Below are 22,101 nucleotides of genomic sequence, written 5' to 3' on the forward strand. Positions count from 1 at the left end.
CACAAGTTTAGCAGGATTCCTCCTGTGATGTATGAAATGATACCGTATGAGAAAGGCTGTAGCTCAGTGGTAGATCACATGCCCAGATTCAATCCCTGGCATCTCTGGGTAGGGCTGGATGGGAAAGACTGAAACCCAGGAGAGCAGCTGCCTGTCAGTGTAGAGCATGCCTCTCCCAAAATGAACCTAACCATTCTCTACATTCTGTCAGGGGTGTTTCTAAGCAAAGGGAGTAGGATAGCAGTTCAGATTCTGAAGGAGAACCATCAGACATGGAGTGGGGGTGTTTTCCCAGGCTAGTCCAGATATGAGTAGGCCTGCTTCTCAGGTTAAAAACGTCCAGATGGCTGAGCTTGAGGGTCCCACCTCACCCCTCACCCCCGTGATAGGCAGCGAACAGGAGGATGACCTAATAGATGCCAGGCGCAGGCACAGAGCAAAGAGAGAGAAGGCAGGGGCGGAACTTAGACGGTCTACCTGATTGGCCTTGTGTGAAAAGCTGCCTTACAACAAGAGAGGGACCTCCCCCCACCCCTAAGATAAGCTAGTGAGACTGAGACTGCCTCCCTCTTTAAATGGTGGGCAACTCTCATCAATTCCATTTGAATCCCCTGAAGGCATTCCTTGTAGACGGAGAGTCTCTGAGAATTTGCATCTGTATGACCCTGTGAAGTAATGGATTAAAAGCTGTAGACTGAAGCCTCTCCTCTGTGTATGTTTGAGCATGAAGTGGGGGCTAAGGGACCCCTGACACATTCAGCATCTAAAGTCCTCCTCTGGGTGCCTCCTCCAAGAGACGCTCGGAAGGTGGCAACAAGGGAGAGGGCTTCCTCGGTGGTGGCCCCTATCTGTGGAACGAGCTCCCCAATGAGGTCCTCCTGGCACCAACATTGTTATCTTTTTGGCACCAGGTTAAGACCTCTCTCTTCTCCCAGGCATTTGGTAGCACATGAGTTTTAATCAGTCCTGGATGTGTCTTTAGTTATGACTGACTGTTCAAAGTTGTTTTTAGTTATAAGTTGTTTGTGCATACTGTCTGCGTGCTTTTATGTAAATGGCTTTTAAACTTTGTATATTGTATTTTAATGTTCTAACTTCTGTAAACCACAGAGAGCTTTGGCTTTGGGGCAGTATAGAAATATTATCATTATTTATTATTATTATTATTATTAATAGAGTAGACTATAATGGGCTAGATGGACCAATGGTCTGACTCAGCATCAGGCAGCTTCTTATGTAGCAGCCATGCCAGCCACATCTTCTCCCCTAGCACTTCCCCAATCCCACCCCACCGCAACGTCACATATACTTATTAAATACCTTGCAGGCTATGTTTCAATCCATACCTATTCTTGAGCTACACTCAAATGAAACATAATACTTTGCTGTATCCAGCAGCAACCAGCACTGAGTTAAGGTTAGGAGTTCTCAATATAATTAAGGGGGCAATTTTAGGCACACTTATGAGGGAGTAAACCCGACTGAACTCAGCATGACTGGCTTGAGTAAATATGCATAGGGTTGCAATGCAAGTTATACAACTTCATCACACCTCAGCTTTCAATATTCAGCTACCATTTTAAATTTTCTGCTTAATGGCTCTGACCGATTTAAAGTCATAGCTCTGTTTCATATTAAGACATAGTGATTACACTGAATCAGTTTTTATTAAATTTAATGAGGGGAAGCTATAAAAGTACATCTATGCACTGAAATGACCTGTCATCGCATGTTTCATGTGAGATTTAAAATCACTGGAGGAAGCCAGCGTTGTCATTAAGATGCCAGTGCTAACATGCACCACCCTGCACTCAGCGAGTCTTTTAATTTCTTGAATTACCAAAGAAAATGCTTGATTTGCAATTATCTAGCATAAAGGCTATTGCCCTAGCAATGCTGCCACACAGAGAAATTCTTATTCCATAACACAGCACATGATAATTAACTCAGAGGTTAATTGCAAGATGGCACTGGATACACCCAATTTTGGCATCCTAAGACCTGCATTGTTACTGCTTTCAGAAATTTTGAGATTACGGATTCACAGATCACATGGAAGTCACTGAGGGATGTTTGCCGTTACATAAATATGCCACCAGCTGACTTTTGCAAGAAGCCTCTGGCTAAAGTAAAGAAACAACATTCCCAACTTTCAGCAGTCATTAAAGTCAGATTCTGCTCCTCCATCTGTCCATGTGACTAGCAATGACTTTCATATATTTATTTATGCTAGATTCAAGCCATCTGGAGGACTCCAGTGCTTCCCCTCTTATCCACTGGTGTTTACCACTTTGTATAACATCTGTCAAAGTGGCAGCCACCCTTATCAATGGGGCATGGCAATTGTCTCCATAGAAAGAGTCATCACAACTCTCAACACAGGGCTGCCACCAAAAATGGCAGCCTTGAGTGGAGTTTGCCTCACGGCTTCCAGTAACATTTAAACTGACATATACATGTATATAACATGACATTACAATGCAAGTAAACATTCCTAAACATTATGTAGAAAGGGGGGAGAACTTGACATGGAGCCGCTATTTTAAGCAGCAGCCCCAAGTCAAGAGTAGTGTGTAGTCCTGCCCTTAGATACACGTTGGGAAAAGTAAACAGTGGTACTTGCCCTAGAGGTTCCATGTCAGAGACAGAGTGGATCATCTATGCTCTCCTCTGACCATGAAGTAACCCTTAAAGCAGGGGAGTCTTGGGGTAGGACAGGTAGGTGATGACTTAAAGCTCCACGGCCTTTACGCCCTGGCTGGAACCACATCATTTATGCTTACATTAACAGATTACCAGTTAAAGAAGCAAAACGATGGCCAGGGGTGAGCTCATACAGGGTTAAATGGGGATTTTAATCTACTTTGAGGGGGAGGGGAGAGAAAGGAGAGATGCGTGAAGACTAATAGTCATTTTTTGTTTTAGATTATCACAACCTACCCCCACCCTCTAGTACATAACAGGATATTAAATAAGAGTAAGCTATCAGACAGATCACCCTTTCCAAACCAGCAACATTCCAACAGAAACTCAACACTTATGCTACATTTTTAGCCTTTGATCAGGAATTAGCTTCTGGAAACAAAAGGTTGCAGATTTCATCCTCAGTTAATTTACTGGAATGTACATGAATGAAAACCAGTATAGAAAAAGAGAACAAAGAGGAAAAGGCACTTCCAGAGACAGAGGATCAGTTTTCACTATTTGTGAGCAAGCAAGCAAGCATGCACACACACATCCTTCAGAAGTTGGTAGTAGAAATATAAAACACATTTGTTTTAAAGGCACCATTATACAAAAGTCAAATAATGAACTATGAATATTAATGACATAGGGCCTTCTCAGGCAAGTGAAAAAGGCACAAATATTATGTTCACATCAGCCCTGTTGACAATTTTGAACCATTTCAGACAGGAAGCACTGATTTCCAAGTACACAGAAGCACTGATTTCCAAGTACTCCAGACGAAGGAACTCTTCAAGTTCCCATCATAACTAGCTAAAATACACACAGATCACAAGTTCTTCATGACTGTTTTAAAGATCTGCATTACCTTAGATCAATCCAGAAATCAGAAGAGATACAAAACTCTGAACAAGCACAGGAGCCCCCAACGTAGCATGTAAGTTGTACTTACACCCGTGGTAAGATGCTGGGGAGCCTCCAGACTTGCCGTACTCTTGCTCCGAGTAGCTGGTGGACAGGTTAGGCTGGCTGGAACCTCTGCCAAAGGTGATCTGATTACTACCGACCCCAGTGGCCACCTGTGCCATGCGCTCTTTGGTCTTCAAGGCCTGGGCTCTCTCTGTCTTGAGCCGTTCGTCATCTTTCAGGAGGGACACCAGCTGCTTGGACTTCTCCCGCACATTGATGCCCTGGTCCTTACCATCCCGGTCAATATACTGAAAATCCTTTAGAGTTTGGATTGCAAAGATGTTCTCTTTGCATTGCTGCGCCACCCTCTCTGACCCAGTTTTAATCAGGTAATCCAAAAGTGTTAAAGCTTTGTAAACATGCCTCCAGTTCTTGCCATGGTCATTCAGCCGCTTCCAGATCATACTCATGATTTCAGAAAAGGCCACTACATTGTATGTCAGATCTGCTATTTCAGTCATTAAGGAGCTGGATGGACCCCAGGGGTCATTTGAGGTTGCCTCCCGAACTTTTATTTCGGCCTCTGAATAGTTGTTCACAATGTTTTTCATTTGCCGCCTAATCGATGAAGTTGTCATTTTTATCTTCTCCTAAATCAAGGCAGGTTCCCAAAAAAGCCCTTAGAGATTAGTCACAGTTTTTCTACTTTGCAAGTTCCTCTGATATGAAGACACTGTGTGTGTGACCAACTTCGACCAAGTTCTGGTAAAGTCATTTCCTCCCGTCACAAAAAGTACCAAAGAAACTGGAAACACTGACCTAAAAAAGTAAAGAAAAAACAACAAATCCATTAGATACCATTTCAATTGTTCCCTTGCATTTTAAAAGATCCAGACTTTCCCCGATCTGTCAAAGACCATTTTCTTGTCCTATAACTATAGAAAGAAAATATAAGCCATAAATAGGGTTTCCCTTTTAAACCAATTGCATAAACCATCTATATATAGAATCCAGACACAGGTAAAACATTTTAATAAAGTGCCAGGCAAAAAGATGAAGTGAACTACATATGGAGGCAACATGATGCTGCTCTGGATTTCTAGTTTGGAGCAAGTTTTGCTGGAATCATTTCCTCCCCTCCCAGAAGTGCTGACAATTCCTCTTTAAGGGCTTATCTACACAACAGACGCAGGACAATTCATCCTATCACAGGCACAGCATCTATCTACCATAGAGGAATCAGCATATGGCTCACAGACCTGTTGCCATCCTACACACGCCTCCTCAGCACAGTACCGCACAGCACTCTTCCCTAGCCTTGTTTTAGACTACAACTCTCAGCATTCCTGCCCATTGGCCATGCTGGTTGGGGCTAATGGGAGTTGAAGTTCAAAACATCTTGAGGGCACCAGGTTGGGGAAGTTTGCAGTACACATTCACAATAGCTCCTGGGCCGTTATCAGGAAAGGGAGGTCTGTGCAGACATCTCTATCCCCATCCAGGTCTCCCTCTCATCCAAGTGCATCACATCAAGATCACAAAGCTTCTGTCAAAATTGCTTCTTGACAGAAAAAAATATTGTGCAGTGAATGGGAAAGCAATACATGTTAAGTTACTTTCATTAAAATGTAGAATTATATTAGTAGGAAATTAACCTCTTTAACTAAACCGTAGCAGATTAGCAATGACTCACTAAGTAAACTTAGCAAACTCAGCAAAAATAGGATCCCTACAGAGCAAATGAAGTTGCAACAGCAGCAGGAATCAAAATTAAATTTTATGCAGCAGCTGCTTGTTGAAAATATCAGAACAAGAACACCCACACAAATTGACTTCTTGGAGACAGAGAGAGAGCTACTAAAACAGTTGCGGTAGCCTGTCAGCTTATTGGCACAGAGCACACTCAATCTTCTGGCAACTTGCCTTTCCCTGTCCTCACCAGCAGCACAGCAGCTCAGCTGGTATCCCCATCCACACGCTGGGCTGTGATTCATATGGTGAGCATGGCCGGTGGAACAAGCAAAGCCCTACGAGCTGATGGCCAAACCCTACCTATAACTACACCAAGCTACGCTAAGAGGGAAAGCTATGGTCACTTTGCTATCATGAGAATCTGCCCTTTCCTCACAGGTCATTTTGGAGTACAAAACATCAGATGAAATGTTAGATAAACATAAAATGGCAAAATGGGTTGGAATCCTAACCTTCTAGCCCAAATCCAGACTCTCCTTAGTTAGTGAAGAAACAAACACAGGAAATAATATATTCCCACAGCTCTGCCTCTCAAACAAAGGGGTCCCTTTTCTCACTCAAGCCAGCATCCCCCTGGTTTACAGTTCTTTTTCATATAGTGACTTGGTTGTCTCCTCACTCATCCTATAGAAGTCCACAACTAAACTCCTGAACTATATGATCCCCTGGCTCTTGCTGTGTTCCCACTATTTATTTAGCTTATTTGTTTAAGGAATTTATACCCCACTTTTCTCCCTCCAACCGCCCCCCCTCCCACACCAGGATTTGCTCAAAGCAGCTCAAAAAATATAAAACACATAAAAACAATAACCAATCATTAAAACACATTGACAACAAACTAAAAGCAGCAGCGAAAACAAAAACACAAAGAGCCAAAAGTAGTAGTCAATAAATAGAACTGAACAATTCTTGTTTAAATAGAAATGTCTTCCATTGCCGGCAGAATACAGATAAAGAGAAAGGTGGCCTAACTTCTTGGGGTGGGAGGTCCACATATGGGACTCCACCAACCAATGGCACACGCAAGAGGGGCGCAACAACTGATCATAAATCACTAGATCCATACTTGCAAGAGCCACAGAGTCAGCTATAAATAATATCAGAAGGAATCAAGCATACCACTTATGGACAAAAACCAGTTCAGTTCCATTTTTTAAAGTCACTCTCTACTGTTTAGCTCTCTTCATTCAGAAATATTAAACGTAACCTTAAGCATAAATCTGAAATAAGAGAGATGTGTGAACACATACTGTTAGTCTTTTTAAAAAACACCGTGGCTAGGAAGCCTGAGTACTTTTCAAGTATTTCCAGTATTCAACTAGCTGCCATGTTTTTTTTAGCTTGAAGCTCTCTGGGTCATATAACTCGGCAATGGGAAATAAAGGGTTTCATGAGTCACTACATATCATTCCTTGCGGTCAATTGGGATTTTAAATAATTACTTAATTGCTACTTCTAATATTTCTTCATGAAATAACAGCGGCCATGCAGGTTAAACAAGACATAAGATTCATACCTATGTACGTTAAATGCTTTTTCATGTAGGAAGAATATAGCCTACAATTGTTCTTCTAAGGTTTTAAGACAGCCTGTATAAACAGCAAGTCAAGAAATGGGATGAAAACTTCTAATACTAGATGGCTATGAATATGTTTATACAATTTTTCAATGTAGACCAAGGGTGCAGAGCCCCCCAGCTTGTGGGCTTAATCCAGCCCACCAGGTTCCCCAATCCAGCTGGATCCACGCTTTCAAAAGGCATCCCTGGCCAGGTGCTGGGGGAAGCAGAAAGCAAAGAGAAAAGGGGAACCAAAAGAGAGAGGTCCCACCCACCCCAACCCTGGCACTGACTGCTCCCTTCATGCACCACCCTCCCCAAGGGGTTATCTCTAAGGGAATGCAGTCCTTGATGGGAATAAAGTTTTCCTACCCCTGCCCTAGAGGCAAGTAAAAATCCCTTCCAGGTGAGTAGCTTGCCAAATCCATCACTCAAGCCATTCTAAGCACACTCAGGCAGGCAGATTTTGTGAACTAGTAAATGTTTGTACCCATCTGCAGTGCTGGTTTAATAACTATATGGTATAATAAAAGCAGCATATAAAACTGCAAGATGCACAGGTGGGAAGATGCATAACTAATCCTATGTATGGTATTATACCATGTCATGGGTACTGGGGGTTAACACAAATTACCCACCGTTTAGAGCAGCAGTCATTAAAAACATAGGCCAAGAACAGATTCATATTTTAATATTCCATGGCATATGAAAATGAATAATGCCATGTAAGTTACTGAACTGCAGGAAAATCCTTATTTCACAAGACAATGAAACACATTTAACTACCCACAGTAAAATGCAGCCAGCAAAAAAACCCAAAAAAATCACTAAAGGAGCAAGCAAAAGCAAATGGCAGAGAATATGTCTGCATGCTAGCATTCAAAGTATCCCAACAGTCAAAGTATTGTATGCTTCCGGCCTTACTCTTAGTGCCACTTTGATGAAGAAGGCTCTGATTTATGCAGAAAGTACTACAGTGGCCCAATCCACTCCACGTTTACTCAGCATTAAGTCTCACTGATTTCAAGGAGACTTACTTGGAAGGTAAATGTATGCAGAACAGCATCTTTGGAATCTAACTGAATGTTAAACCCAATAGCATAGAATAAAAGCCTGCTTCTCCACTGCAAAGCAGCAAGGGAGGTGGGTGATTCCCAGTAGAGAAATAGCAGGGGGAGGAGAGCTTAAGTCTTCCCCCAATCCACTCCTTCTCTGCTCAAAATTGCCCCTTTCCTATGATGTTTTGCAGCAAAGAAGGAGAGTGGTGGGCTTTGTCATTCGCATTCACGTGTAAAATTTAATTAGACCCTCTTAGTCATAAATATCGAAATGAAAGAACAAATCACTTCAGAGACCAGTTGTATCGCCTAAGAACACAAGCTTTAAATAAAAAATAAAAGACGTGTATCCAAAACTAAATAGGAAAAGGAACACTGTACTTTGCCATGCTGCAGAGAAGATGATGTTAAACGAAGCAATGAAGCTGGGCACAATGCATAAAAGCCCACATGCAGAACACACATTAGGTCTCCTGCGCCACTGTGAAGAAAGAAAAAGCAGTGATTCACATGAATAGAACAGCATGGAGTACTGGAACTGCCCCACACACTTCACCTCATTCTCACACAGACTATTTAAAACACAAAGTTATTCAGAGATGGGGTCAAACTAGGGTTTGGGAAACAAGATTTAGTTCAGGAAGGAGGGGTGGAGGGAATTAGTGCCACTCCTCTGAAGGCTGCACGCAGTTCTTCTTCAAACTTCCAGTCTATGAAAGTATGACGGCAGCCAAACTTATGAATGCTTCCCATGTTCTCTCTCACCATTCTGACAACATGCCTGGCTACCGAGGAAGGAAGGCAGGTGGCAAGAGGCTAAAGAGGTCAATGTTCCAAGAGACACAGTTCTCCAAGATGAAAGTGTATTCCTAATCTAAGTGGGTGTATGTTTGGGCGTGCTTTAATTTTCCCCCAGTACTGACATTTAATAATGCCACGAGCTTCCAGAATCAGAGCTTGCAGACAAAGAACTGTCTACAACAGACTGCTGAAATTTGCCCCATAATCTTATCCAATTATTTTACAAGGGGAAACACATTTTCAGAAGTAGCTTTCCCACAGGTAAATTATGGGGGGAAATACTGCAAATACTTTACCTTACATGGTAAAGATTCCTAAGAAAAAATATCTGTGGTCTGAACACTCAAGAAGTGCTATAGAAATAAGTTACTTGTTGCATTATCTCAATGTTGTTCCATGGAACTCAAGGTGACATACGCAGGGTCCCCAGGTGGTCCATATTCAGACACCAAACAGACCCAGATCAGCCTAGCTTCAACAAGTTTGTTGCATCATGTGCCTTCAGACCTACATATTATAAATACTGAACATTTCAAGAAGTGTTATATGACTGGGGTTTTTATCCTAATTTAAAAAATGAGTGATAGAGAACACAAGGCAGAAAGGACTCCTCATTAAGCCATCAGTAAGAATCACTGAGTGTGGTCAGGAAGGAGGAGGAGGAGGAAACCTGATTCATGAGGAGTAACAAGATGCTGCGTCAACTAAGTTTTTCAGATTAAAAAACACCACACCGAAAGCCATATTTTGCTACTCAGAAATGAAGACAGTGGAAGAGCTGTAAATGGTTGTAGAGGTCCTCCAATCACCCCACCCACGTAAGCAAGTAACATCACCATATTACACAACATAGACTTGCTGCTGACAGCATAGAACAGCCTTTGCCAACCTGGTGCCCTCCTGGTGTTTTGAACTTCAGCTCCTACCAGCCCCAGCCAGAATGGCCACAGGGCAGGAATGCTGGGAGCTGAGGCCCAAAACATCTGGAGTGTACCCGTTGGGGAAGGCTGGCACACACCGAGAGAAAAGACTAGACTCACATGTATACCCCAAACGTCCAATATAAAACAAAACTGCCATTGACCAGGATTCCCTATGGGCACAGAATGGCATTACTCTAGGCCCTGGCATCTCTATGATGAAAGCCCTCTACACTCTACATCAGGAAACAGAGCAAAAAACCAATTCAATTTTATACTGGCAGTACACATAAGGACAATGTGGGTTCAAGGCAAAGTATATCCCCACCCAGGTGGGGACTTGGTACTGAGGCGGACAGGGCTGCATCCATTGTTAGACACAGCTTGACCACAGACAGGAAGTTGCTGAACTCTCATGACAATGGAGAAAGTGGACAGATGAAAAAAAATTATTCAAAGAGAGTCCAAACACTAATTTCCAATTTGTCAGTTTTAAAATCATGTTTAGAAATTCATAAAGGGCTGAATCCAACTCTCGCTTGAGCGGAAGTCCATTTGCCCAATGGAATTTCCACTCACATGATGGAACTTCCTCATCCTCTTCTTCCCCCCAACCCATGTATACCCCAAATCTGCTCTGAATGGTCCCCCAGCCTTCCAGAACAGGTATGGGGGTGTGCAGGGGGCTGTACAGAGGAAGGGGAAATCCATTTCTCCAATGATTCCCTTCCAATGGCAGAGCAATACCATTGCATACAACTCCAAGTTTGGGGGAGGGGGTGTTAATATACAAATGTGGCATTCTTTTGACAATGAAAAATAGTGAGAATTTCACAAAGCAGAAAAGCATTTAATCGCAGCATTCTCTGCCAGACACTATGCTACTGTCACCAGAAGCCTATAGAAATTTTAGAACATTCATGTGTACCTAACTCCAGGGGAAGGTACTTCAATAACATAGGATTAATTTCTGCATTACCTCCCTTGCACCAGCAGAAAACTCCTCCAGAGTCAGGAACAAGAATAAAAGTAAACCCAGCTGGTCCCAAGAGGTTTAACTTCCATAAATGCTTAAGCAATGAAAATTGCAGTCTTTAGTAAGGGACAGGATTACAATTTAAAAACCCAGCAAGTGAACTCTTCAGTTTTTTCTGAAATAGTACTCAGCATCTTCTGTGGAAGAAACAAAACCTTTGTCCTGTTTCCCCAAACCATCTACATATCCAGGCCATTTAAATATGCAGATCCTTGCAAAGGTTTCTTTGCCAAAATGATAGGCAAAGATAGACATTCAGTAGACTTACTAACAGGATCAACAGACAGCCACACTCAAGTTGTTTAAAACTTCTCACTTCAGCTACACTGAATTCTGTTTCTGCTCAGTTTTTTTAAAACCAGATTACAAAATCAGAGACTATTTTTAAATGTCTAGAACGTTTTTCAACAAAAAAAACCTTGGTTCTAAATGTATGCAGCAGATGCCTGCAAGCAGATACACCATGCAACTGAGATTGTATGGTCTAATTATATAGTCCTGTGACATGCATTTGATTATTCGCTTTAGACTTCAGCTCGCTTTTGTATCGACCTCAACCACACATCTCTCTTCTTCTGAGGAGTTGCAAACCCTGTATTACGGGATACAGAAAACATCCTTTCCCAAAGGAGACAAGAAAACAAATGTTCATAATTCACTGGTTTATAAATGTCCAAATACCTCTAACAAGTAGCCATCTCTCTCTCTCTCTCTCTCACACACACACACACACACTAAAGCAGAGATCCACAATTATCCAGCCCTTCTAGAAGAGTTGTGCCATATATGTCTGGTTCTGAGCCATTTTCTAGGCAGAGATTAGCTTTACCAAGACTGAAGTGCCAGATTAGGAAGCTGCTTTATACCAAGTGAGACCATTTAGCTCAGTATTATCTACTCCACAGCAGCTCTCCAGGGTTTCAGATGGGAATCTTTCTCTATTCTACAAGATGCTGGGGATTGAACCTGGGACCTTCTGAAACCAAAGCACGCGCTCTGCATTCAGAGCTGAAGCCTTTTCCCTGAGCTATAGTCCCTAGCTAATATATATTACCATGACTTATATAAACTAGTCTGGCCCAATGAGTAAGGATATGTTTTCAAGAGCACCCAACCCACTTTCTTTTCCCCTAAACAACTACACTATTGCCTGCAACGGGGGGGGGGGGGGTTAAAAAAAGTTTACACAGGCTATGTCCAATGCTACCTGCCTTTGTCCCATAATATATGCCATATGAGCCCCAAACTTGAGTTGAGAGGAGTGAAAGCCTATTAGAGAGAAGATTAATGTTCCAGTTCTCTGCCCCCTACTCCTTCCAGGATTAAGGGGAATGGTGGGCTAGAGCAACCTTCCCCAACCTGGAGCTCTCCAGATGTGCTGGAATACTATTACCAGCACTCCCAGCCTGCCGTGCTAGGGGGTCATGGAAGCAAGAGCAGTCTAGACTGCATTTGATATCTAGAATACCATGGAACAGTTACAACTCAAACACACCCCTATCCTTACTTATATGTGTTTGTAATTATATTATCTGGCAGTTGTTATGGCCTATGGCTCAAACATTCAAGAACCTACAGACTCAATAAAGAAAGATTATGCAAATGAGCCATAAGACTCTGGGAATTGGAAGGGTCTAAAATGTGAATTAGGCTCGTTGGATGTTAAACTGTTGTCTACTGGGAAAAAGTATACATATTCTACAACTCTCAGGAAGGGGGGGCAAATTCAACAACAAAAGTTGTATCTAAGATTAGGAGCCCTGTTGGGATTGCATGCATTTCCAGATTCTGCTGAATTGCATTCATGTGAAAATACAGTCCTCCAGCAATGATTGCCTATGTTTTTAGCAACACAAGACAATGCCAAATTAGGAGACACAGCCAGTCTTGTGCACAACATGCACACAGAATCAAATGCCTTGGACATGTTTTGCTTTGAGTTTACTGAGCTACAGAGACGTCAGCAGCACAGTACAGAAGAGGAAAAGTGCAAGCCTGAGAATGCATCTCAGCTAGCCAAATCCACCAACACTGGAAGATGGCCATCCATGACCTCAGTCACTCAATTGTTTTATGAAGATGTATCAGTATTTTATTAGTACCAAAATGGAGTCATCGTGTTTCTGGATCCCATCCTCCTAACATCCACCCAATTTAAACTTTCCTCCATTTATAACAGTTCACTGGCATTTTACACAAGTGGGCGTTCACTTTCTCTGAAGCCTGCAGGGGGGAACCACATTTCCACAAAGCATCTGCTGTCTTCTCCTTTGCCAAATGCCACTTTCTATAAACTGGCTCCTGAAGGAAGTGCACATTCATTCCTCTCAGACTTGCTACTTTATCAATGGCTTTGCAAATGCCCTTATGGCTGTGGACACAAGTTAACATGGGTCAGCATCCGGGAGTAGCCAAATGGGACAGCATTGTCTCCAGCACTAGACTGGAGGGGGGGTGGTCACATTCAGAGCAGGAGGAGAATAACTAGCAGAGGATGGTAAAAACACTCATTAACCCAAGTGGGGGAAGATACCCCAGCCATCACTAAAGCACTTGCAAAGCCTTTGGGTGACATTTGTAATGTGAACCTGGTCAACATGGGCTTGCCATTTGCAGCTCCTTCTCAAAAATCTCTTTAATGCAAATGGCAAAACCTCTCGTGCAAAGACATATTTAATGTACTTTCAGTATTACTTAGAAGCAACCGCCTTCACCAAGAGAAAGATTTTTTGCAATTCATCATTAGTTATTGACAACCGCACTTAACAAAAGGTGTTCTTTGTCCTCTGTTTAAGTGCTTAAAACAGAACGCCTTTGTTAAGGGTACCATTCAATACTTCTAACTAACACCATATATTCAACTAAGATATATTCAACTAATATTCAACTACCATTACCTCAGTGGTAATGCTGGAGATGATGGGAGTTGTAGTCCAACACATCTGGAGGACGCAAGGTTGGGGAAGGCTGATTTAGGACCAGAGACTTCCAAGTTAGACACAAGGCTCCAGATACACATCATCAAGATCTTATGACACAACAGATGGAAAGCTGAGCCAAAGAAACATCGCTTCTAAGCACACACACAAAAAGTAAACACCAGGAACTAATAGGTGTGTCCCAAACCCACCTATTATTTTTCAATGTTTACATTCACCTATGCTACACTGTGGACAGATACTGAAGCTGAAGCTCAAATATTTTGGCCACCTAATGCGAAGAGAAAACTCTCTGGAAAAGACCCTGATGCTGGGAAAGACTGAAGGCAAAAGGAGAAGGGGACGGCAGAGGATGAGATGGCTAGATAGCATCACCGATGCAATGAATATGGATTTGAGCACACTCCGGGAGAGAGCGCAGGACAGGAAGGCCTGGCATGCTGTGGCCCATGGGGTCACGAAGAGTCGGACATGACTTAATGACTGAACAACAACATGCTACACTGCATCACTCTCTAAATAATGGCTCAGAAATTTAAATTTTGCCCAATGCTCTCTGTAACCTTTGCCCACAGCAATTTAGCAAGTTGCGTCCCCTCAAACCCATTCAATTAAAAAAAAAGTTTCTAAAGGCGCAAACCTATGCGCATTAAGAAAATAGTCCTACAACTCCCAGCATTCCCCAGCCAGCCATGTACATAGGCTCTAGATCATGAAGAATTTGTGTTTTTGTGGGAGAATTCTAAAGTTACTCAAGATACCAAGGACAATCTGCTCGAGACTTATTCATCGACAAACATACCAGCCACCCATGGCATTTTATTAGCTTTCTAGGAAAGGGTGCACCAAGGTTAGAAAGTAGAAACTTAGGTGCACTTTGTACAATAACAAATCCTGATTTCCATCAACATAACAAATACTTCAAAACTACTCAAACTAGCAAAAGCAATATGTTTGTTGACAGACATTCAATACCACAGTTTGAATTTTATAACAGAAAATACTTGAGAACAGATGCCATGTTCATGCTTATTACGAACAGAACGTTTTGGAACTGAAATACCTGCACGCAAGCACTGTTCTCTTCAAAGTTTCCCTACCACCATGGGCAGGGGGGAAACAATAGCAAGACCTACTGGTTTCATTTCACAGGATTATAAACACCATTCCTGCACCATTTCTAAGCTGCATGTTGAAAGAGAGTCGTGCTATTTGAACGACTTAAGGCAGCAGGATACTAGCTCATTTCGTTACCCTGCCTACTCGCATCAGAACCAGTAGGTAGAGTAAAAAGAGCAAGAGGATGCAAAAGCCAATCACCTCGGGATTTCTATTTACCCATGAGAACAGCTCACATTCTATCATCATGGCTTTGCAGAGATGATTTCCCATGAATCACGACAATCCACAGAAACTATTCAATCTCAAAAATTAGTCTTCAAAATGAGAATTGAAGGAATAACAAGCCACATGAACCACAACAACATTGTAAACTAAAGGCCTTCCAAAAGGCTAGTATAATTTTCTCCAAAAGAAATAAGAACTTGGTGTATGATGCTTCGGACTATCAGTATTTCTATCAGCAAAAGCAAGTGTGCAATGGGAGTTACACAGTAGAAATTCAAGGGCTCAAACTACTGAAATGCTTAAAAATTTTAAAGAAATTAAAAATGCAACAGTTGTATAAATAGTGAAGAAAATCATTAGAAGCAAAAAACCTATCATTTCTTATGTTCAGTATTAAAACCATAAAACTACCCATCAAAGTTGCTTTTTAAAAAACAGGCCTGCAACAAGCATTTACAGAAGCAACAGAAACTAAGGTACAATCTGGCATCGAAACCAATTAAAGACTGCTCTGAGGGCCAATATCCTAAACACACATTCTTTCCACGGCACATTTATTTCAGTGGGGTTTGTTTAAGAACACACCTAGTTCAGTCTGGAATCGAGAAGAACAGCACACCACTCTGTTACTTTCCACAGACAGTTTACCCATCACCATCATCCTCAACGAAGAATTGTTTAAGAACACAGGACACTGCCTTACACCGAGTCAGACCCTTGGTCCATCTAGCCCAGTACTGTCAACACTGACTGGCAGCAGCGGCTCTTTAGGTTTTCGGGCAGGAATCTATCCTAGCTCTACCTGGAAATGCTGCCACAGATCGAACCTGGGACTTTCTACATGCTCTGAGCTACGGTCTGTCAACCTGCAGCAAGAGTAGAAGACACAGGCTGTTTCTGAGGAAGGATAACTGCACTGTGTGTTGTCATGAATTTCATGGCTTTCCCGCTTCCTAAAGCCAGGCATTAGTTTTCATTTGTCAGTTTCGTAACATAAGAGATTGCTGGTGGTAAACAGGGGGCTCTTGTTCTACTGCGGACAAAGCGTATCAGCCAGCTCCTGCTTTATACACATACATAATGTGACTGGCTAGGCCCTGCACTGATGGAGCCAAGCAACACTAATACAGGCAGAGCACAACACTACTTGACCCATCTTAGCCTGACATAAAGGAGGAAAAGCATCCGTTTCAGCCTCATCATTATGGTAACATCCATATCCCCCTCCTCCTCTAAATAGTGTGGTTGTTTTTCAGCCTCACAGCCACTAAACCACCGTAGGTTGTGCTGGAAAAGACTTGACCAAAGCCTGTAGTCACTCCAACAGATTGGCTTATAAGGTAGGCACTTGGGAAGCACATAAAGCAGGGATGCAAAACACACACACACACACACACACCAGCCTGCTGGGCTCCCCAATCCAACCCATGGTGTTTTCTTGGGTTCCTCCAACCAAGCCTGGCCCCTGGGGGATTCCCATTGGAGCAATCGCTGTTATTAGCTCCAATCTCAGAGACAACAGGGATCCACCTGCACATCGCTTCCCCCTCCCAACTGGGATGGGGAGCAGCATACAGGGGAATGCCTACTGTTATTCCCTCACGCACCTCTTGCCACAGTGAGAGGTGCGGGGAGGAGGTGCCTGACGTGGCCAGCACTGGGAGGGGCCACACCTCCCAGCACCAGCCAAATCCATCTGCACACCACTTGCTACCCCATCAGGACGACAAGTGGCACAAAGACCAGGGAACCTGCCCAGCAGTTGCTCCTCCTAGCACCAGCCAAGTCCCTTTCTCCGTGCCTCTCCTCAGCACAGAGAAAGTGAAAAAGGGTAAGGCAATGATATTAGTGGTTTTGGTGACACCCACTGATGTCATACAGCCCCATCGAAGATTGGTTCTACACCACTGATGTAAGGGGACAGCAGTGTTTTTTTTCAAACTTCCTGCCTTCAGGGAACACCTTTCCAAACTGACTGGTCTGCTGAGGAATCTCAGTATTTGAACATTCTAGGGTGCACATTCAGCCTTTTGGGGCTCACCATCCTCTTTTGTGAACCAAGAGAACAGCCTACAGCACACTCTATGCTCCACTCCACTTGCATGATAAAGTTGGACTAGTACTGCTAGTCAAGCTGTCTTTTAGGGAATTTCATCTGTCATTCCATGAACCTACCCATACACTACACTCAGCATCTAAAGTCCTCCTCCAGGTGCCTCCTCCGAAGGAAGCTCAGAAGGTGGCAACAAGGGAAAGGGCCTTCTCCGTGGTGTCCCCCAAATTATGCAATGATCTCCCCAACGAGGCCTGCCTGGCGCCAACACTGTTATCTTTTAAGCACCAGGTTAAGACCTTTCTCTTTTCTCCGGCATTTGGCAACATATGATGAGTTTTAATCAGATCCTGGATTTGTCTTATGGTTATGGTTGATTGCTCAAAGCTGTTTTTAGGTATATGTTGTCTCTGTGTGTACTGTCTGTTTGTGTGTTTTTATGTAAATGGTTTTTCAACTTTGTATACTGTATTTTCAATGGTTTTTAATCTTTGTGAAATGCTCAGAGAGCTTTGTCTATGGGACTATATAGAAATATCATAAATAATAAAATTGCTAACCTTTTTATTGAGGAATGCCAGATAAGCCTCCAAGGAACCCCCAGGTTGCCTGGAACAAAGTTTGAAAACATTGCAATTCACAAGCAGGAGGCAGCAATGTAACTGTAACTTGGCTAAAGCAGCAAAATCACATCAAGCAAGGCCTATACAGATACAATGGTCCATTTCCGAATGTGTAGATTTCCAAGTTCACCTGCTGGAAAAGTGCCCCATTACTTATGCACAGCAAGATTAAAACAAAAAACTGTTGCAATTAGCAGAGTTCGTACAGGCTGTAGCACTACATACCCCGACCAAAGTAATGGTCAGGCTGCCATTATGGGGCCTCCTCCACAGAATTTCTTCAAAGCTCTAGCCCAACAAGTGGCTTATACTATTATGCAATGGGGTGGGGGAATTATTTATATGGTTGCCCAAGATCATTTGGGGAAAATGCCATCAGCATGAGCAAGTTGGGAATCAAGTCCACTATACTACGTTTGCCAACCAATTACAGAAAACTCTCCGGTTTGTATGTACCAATGCATACTCAGACACAGACATGCTCTCTCGCTCTCTCGCTGACACACACACACACCTATATAAAGCTGCAAACACCCCAAAATATTCATTTCTACAAGTCGGTACTTGAAAATTCATCTGCCTAGTTTAGCTGGTTTACTTTGATCCCTGGCATACGTCACTGCTGCTCTGCTTGAAAATTACATGCAAAACATCTGCTAAGATCAGAAGGAATTAAAGTAATCTGAGAACATGTCAGTAAATAACTTTACCAAAGAATACTTCCATTTCAATTAGGCTGCAATCCTATGCGCACACTGATCTGGGAGTAAACCCCATTTAACTCAATGGAGCTTATTTCTAAGTAGACTTGTGTGGGATTGCACTGTTAGACATGTTACAAAATAGTTTTCTAATTTGTTATCAAATACGTTGTGGTACACCCATATATTTTGAAGTAAATTTTCTGGAAATGCAAGTCCACATATTACATAATGTAATAGAAAAGAAATTCCACATTACCTCTGCCATTTAAAGAGAATTCTCACGGAATCACCACACACACAACAATCCTGAAGTTAAGGCTATACAGTGACACTTCAAAGCAAAATTACTATTATATTTTCATGTTCGCAGATTATTTGGATTGCAGAGTTCAAATCAGCACTGAAGAGGGAAGACACATGGGGTGCTAAAGTAATTTATGTACTTCTAGTCAGTAGGACTTAGTTCTGAGTAACCTACAGTCAGCTCCTCGGTTCCTTCTTACTTTGGAAGTGGAGAAAAAATTAAAACACACTTTTTTTCTCCCCCTGAAAATACACCAGACAAATAAGATTCATTTGCTTGAATGGGATAAAGAAAAAAGAACCAAATCAGCACAAAACACAATTTTAAACATTTCACAACCACTGTACTAGCAGTGTCAAAATGGTTTATATCGAGTACACATATAAGCAACAGACACAGAACCTGCATTTGCATCATAGCCGGTAATTTTTTTCTAAGGTTATTAATACCATAAAGATATTTTTGCAGAGTTACGGAGCAGTACAATCATCAGTTGATACTAGCAAAGGTGAAGCTAATCACGTATCATTGTCATAGATTTACCTCCCTATAAAGCATAACCATTTGAATGCATATTTTCTCATTATCTCTCTGTCTTCCAGAGACTATAACATCATTTTCAAACATCTCTTAAACCCCACAGGTGTTTATTTTAAAAAAATGAAATTAAGAGAGAGGAACAAAAATTCAGTGGAAATCCAAAGTGTTTTGGGCAGGGATGAGGGGTTAAAAAAAAGCATTCAGTTTCGTCATGTGCACGATGTAACAGAGATATCTATAGATCTCCAGCTATCTCCTTTCTGACCAATTTCAACCAAATCTGGACTAGACAGAAGCAGCAAACAGATATTTCGCTGCTATTAACTGTTCCAGCATTACCAGGAGACGCTTTCCTGGCTCCCAAAAATCAGACACTACAGACTTCGCTGCCATGACATGAAGTAGCTGTTGCTGTCAGCCTAATGGAGACAACAAAGGCTACTTGGAATGCAGGGTGTTAATTTCCAAGCTATATTACACGCGCCATCACAGAACCTCGACACACACACGCATGCACTCTGGAAAACAAAACCTTCTTCCAACACCTTACACATGCCCACAAAACACCCCCATATGCACACACTCATGTACATGCATACATACCAGTCATCAACACACACACCCCACCCAAGTATTTCAGGTATGATTCCCCCCCCCCAACCACTCCCCTCTGTAAACAACCCACAGTTTCCAGCGCCCTGAAAAAAAACATATTCCGAAGTTGCCTAACTCACCTCTTAACCTCCTCCAGTACCTCTGCACATACCATCTACCCCACAGCAACAGAAACGTGTGGTTTCCAGATATACAAAGCACCTTGCAAAACACCAGCCAGACCCATTTTTTTTCATCTCCCACTACTCCATTTCACACATCCACTTCACCTTACCCTGCCACCTTCCACATACCCGGCGACACAAATCCCAACACGCTTTCCTTAACACCCATACATCTACCTCCCCAACCCTCCAGCTTGTGTCCCCACAGGGCACCCCATTTCAGGAACTGCACAACTTATTTGGCCCCTTTAACATTTGTACCCTACTGATTCCGAGTTCAAGGGGTCTTACAACATAAAACATTTTTTAAAAAACAGAATATATTAAAAACCAAGCTACGTGTCAGCTAATACAGCGTCAAAAACAGCAGGTAAAGAAAAATCAAATCCTCTTGTTGCAATTGTGAGCTTTTTGGCAACAGAGTTTATTAATGGAATTAATGCAAACTGCCCTGAGTCACTGGGCAGGGTGGGCTATGTATCTATGTAATAAATATTCAACATGCTCATCAATTAGAATACATATGACATAATATCACGCATATATAGTGCATGTGCGTACACGTAATTTACATGCATACATATGCACAGAGAAATATCCATGCAATACATAGATACTGAAAATAAATATAAGCTAATGTATTAAATATTTAACGCAGAGACCCGTTTATATACGCACAGAGGAGCAAAGCAGAAAGAAAGAAAGAAAGAAAGAAAGAAAGAAAGAAAGAAAGAAAGAAAGAAAGAAAGAGTCTTACAACACCACAATAAAAGAGGTAATATTTATAACACCCAACTCAGACAACAGCAAACCTGGAAGTCACCCTACTGCACGAACAGCCACCACACATCAGCTAATGTCACACCTGAAAGGGATGGCGGCAGCACGACAGGGCAGAAGGGACATTTATCCATGTATTACACGTATACATGCACACGCGCGCGCGGCAGCACGCGCAGCCGGCTCCACGCCCGGGCTCCCTCGAAGCCTCTTCACCGGCCCCCGTGGCCGACCCCGCCCAGGCAGGCCCCTCCACAAAAACCAGCCCCTCCCCCACCGCACGGGGGGCCCCATTCACACCCCGGCTTTTGGAGGGGGGGAAGGTTGGAAACGGGGGGGGCAAGAGCCCGCCAGCCCCTCCCCGCTTCCCCCAACCCCCGGGGGGCACGCGCGCCCGCGCCCCCGCCCCGAGGCAGGGGCGGCAGGGGCCCCTCTGTCTCCGCCCGGCGCCGCCCACCTGCTGCGCTCGCGGACGCAGGGCCCGAGGAGCGCCGGGCTTGGAGCGCCGCCAGCAGCAGCAGCAGCAGGACCCGCCGCCGCCGCACCAGTGTCGCCGCCGCCGCCTCCCGGACTGGCTTTGACACCCGCCGCCCACACGCACCAGCCAACATGGCGGGCGAGCCGGCGGGAGGCGGAGGCGGCGGCGGCGGTTCGCGAGCGCGCTCCTCCGGGAGAGGCCGGCGCGCGCGCCCCGCCCGGGCCGTTCAGCGGAGCGGCCGGCCCCGCGAGGAGGCGCGCGCGGCCGCGCCGGCGGGAGGCGCCCCCCCTTCGCGCGCGCGCGCTCAGCCCCGGCTCGTTAACTCCCGCGCTTCTCCCCGCAAGGCAGAGCGGGGGGGGGGGACCCCTCCGTCTCGCATTTATTCGTTTCTGAGGCGAAGGGGGCCTAAAACAATACATGGCTCTGAGAGGAGGGGGTGCGGAAAACGCGGCCCCTAGAAGAACCGCCACTCTTCTGAGGAGAAAGGGGGGCTGTGGAAAATGCGGTCCCCAAAATAATACATGGCTCTGAGAGGAGGGGGTGTGGAAAACGCGGCCCCTAGAAGAACCCCCACTCTTCTTCTGAGGAGAAAGGGGGGCTGTGGAAAATGCGGTCCCCAAAATAATACATGCCTTTGAGAGGAGGGGGTGCGGAAAATGCGGCCCCTAGAAGAACCGCCACTCTTCTGAGGAGAAAGGGGGGCTGTGGAAAATGCGGTCCCCAAAATAATACATGGCTTTGAGAGGAAGGGGTGCGGAAAATGCGGCCCCTAGAAGAACCGCCACTCTTCTGAGGAGAAAGGGGGGCTGTGGAAAATGCGGTCCCCAAAATAATA

At 43.7% G+C, this 22,101-nt stretch overlaps 1 protein-coding gene across 2 annotated transcripts in view; it reads right to left on the reverse strand.

Annotated features, from left to right (window-relative positions):
* The window catches only part of EPN2 (epsin 2), a 59,949-nt gene extending 38,369 nt beyond the window's left edge, over window positions 1-21,580 (reverse strand). For both annotated transcript variants that reach the window (XM_084818120.1, XM_084818119.1), the window contains exons 1-2: window positions 21,246-21,580; window positions 3,638-4,413 (exon numbers count right to left, since the gene is read on the reverse strand). In XM_084818120.1, coding sequence (XP_084674246.1) covers window positions 3,638-4,232 — 595 coding nt within the window. In that variant the 5' untranslated portion in view covers window positions 4,233-4,413; window positions 21,246-21,580. The remainder of the gene's footprint in view (window positions 1-3,637; window positions 4,414-21,245) is intronic.
* Between the last annotated feature and the right edge of the window lie 521 nt (window positions 21,581-22,101).

The sequence above is a fragment of the Heloderma suspectum genome, chromosome 12 (assembly GCF_057233095.1).
Source record: "Heloderma suspectum isolate Gila_16-S chromosome 12, 16-S_ref, whole genome shotgun sequence".
NCBI classification, from domain to species: Eukaryota; Metazoa; Chordata; class Lepidosauria; order Squamata; family Helodermatidae; genus Heloderma; species Heloderma suspectum.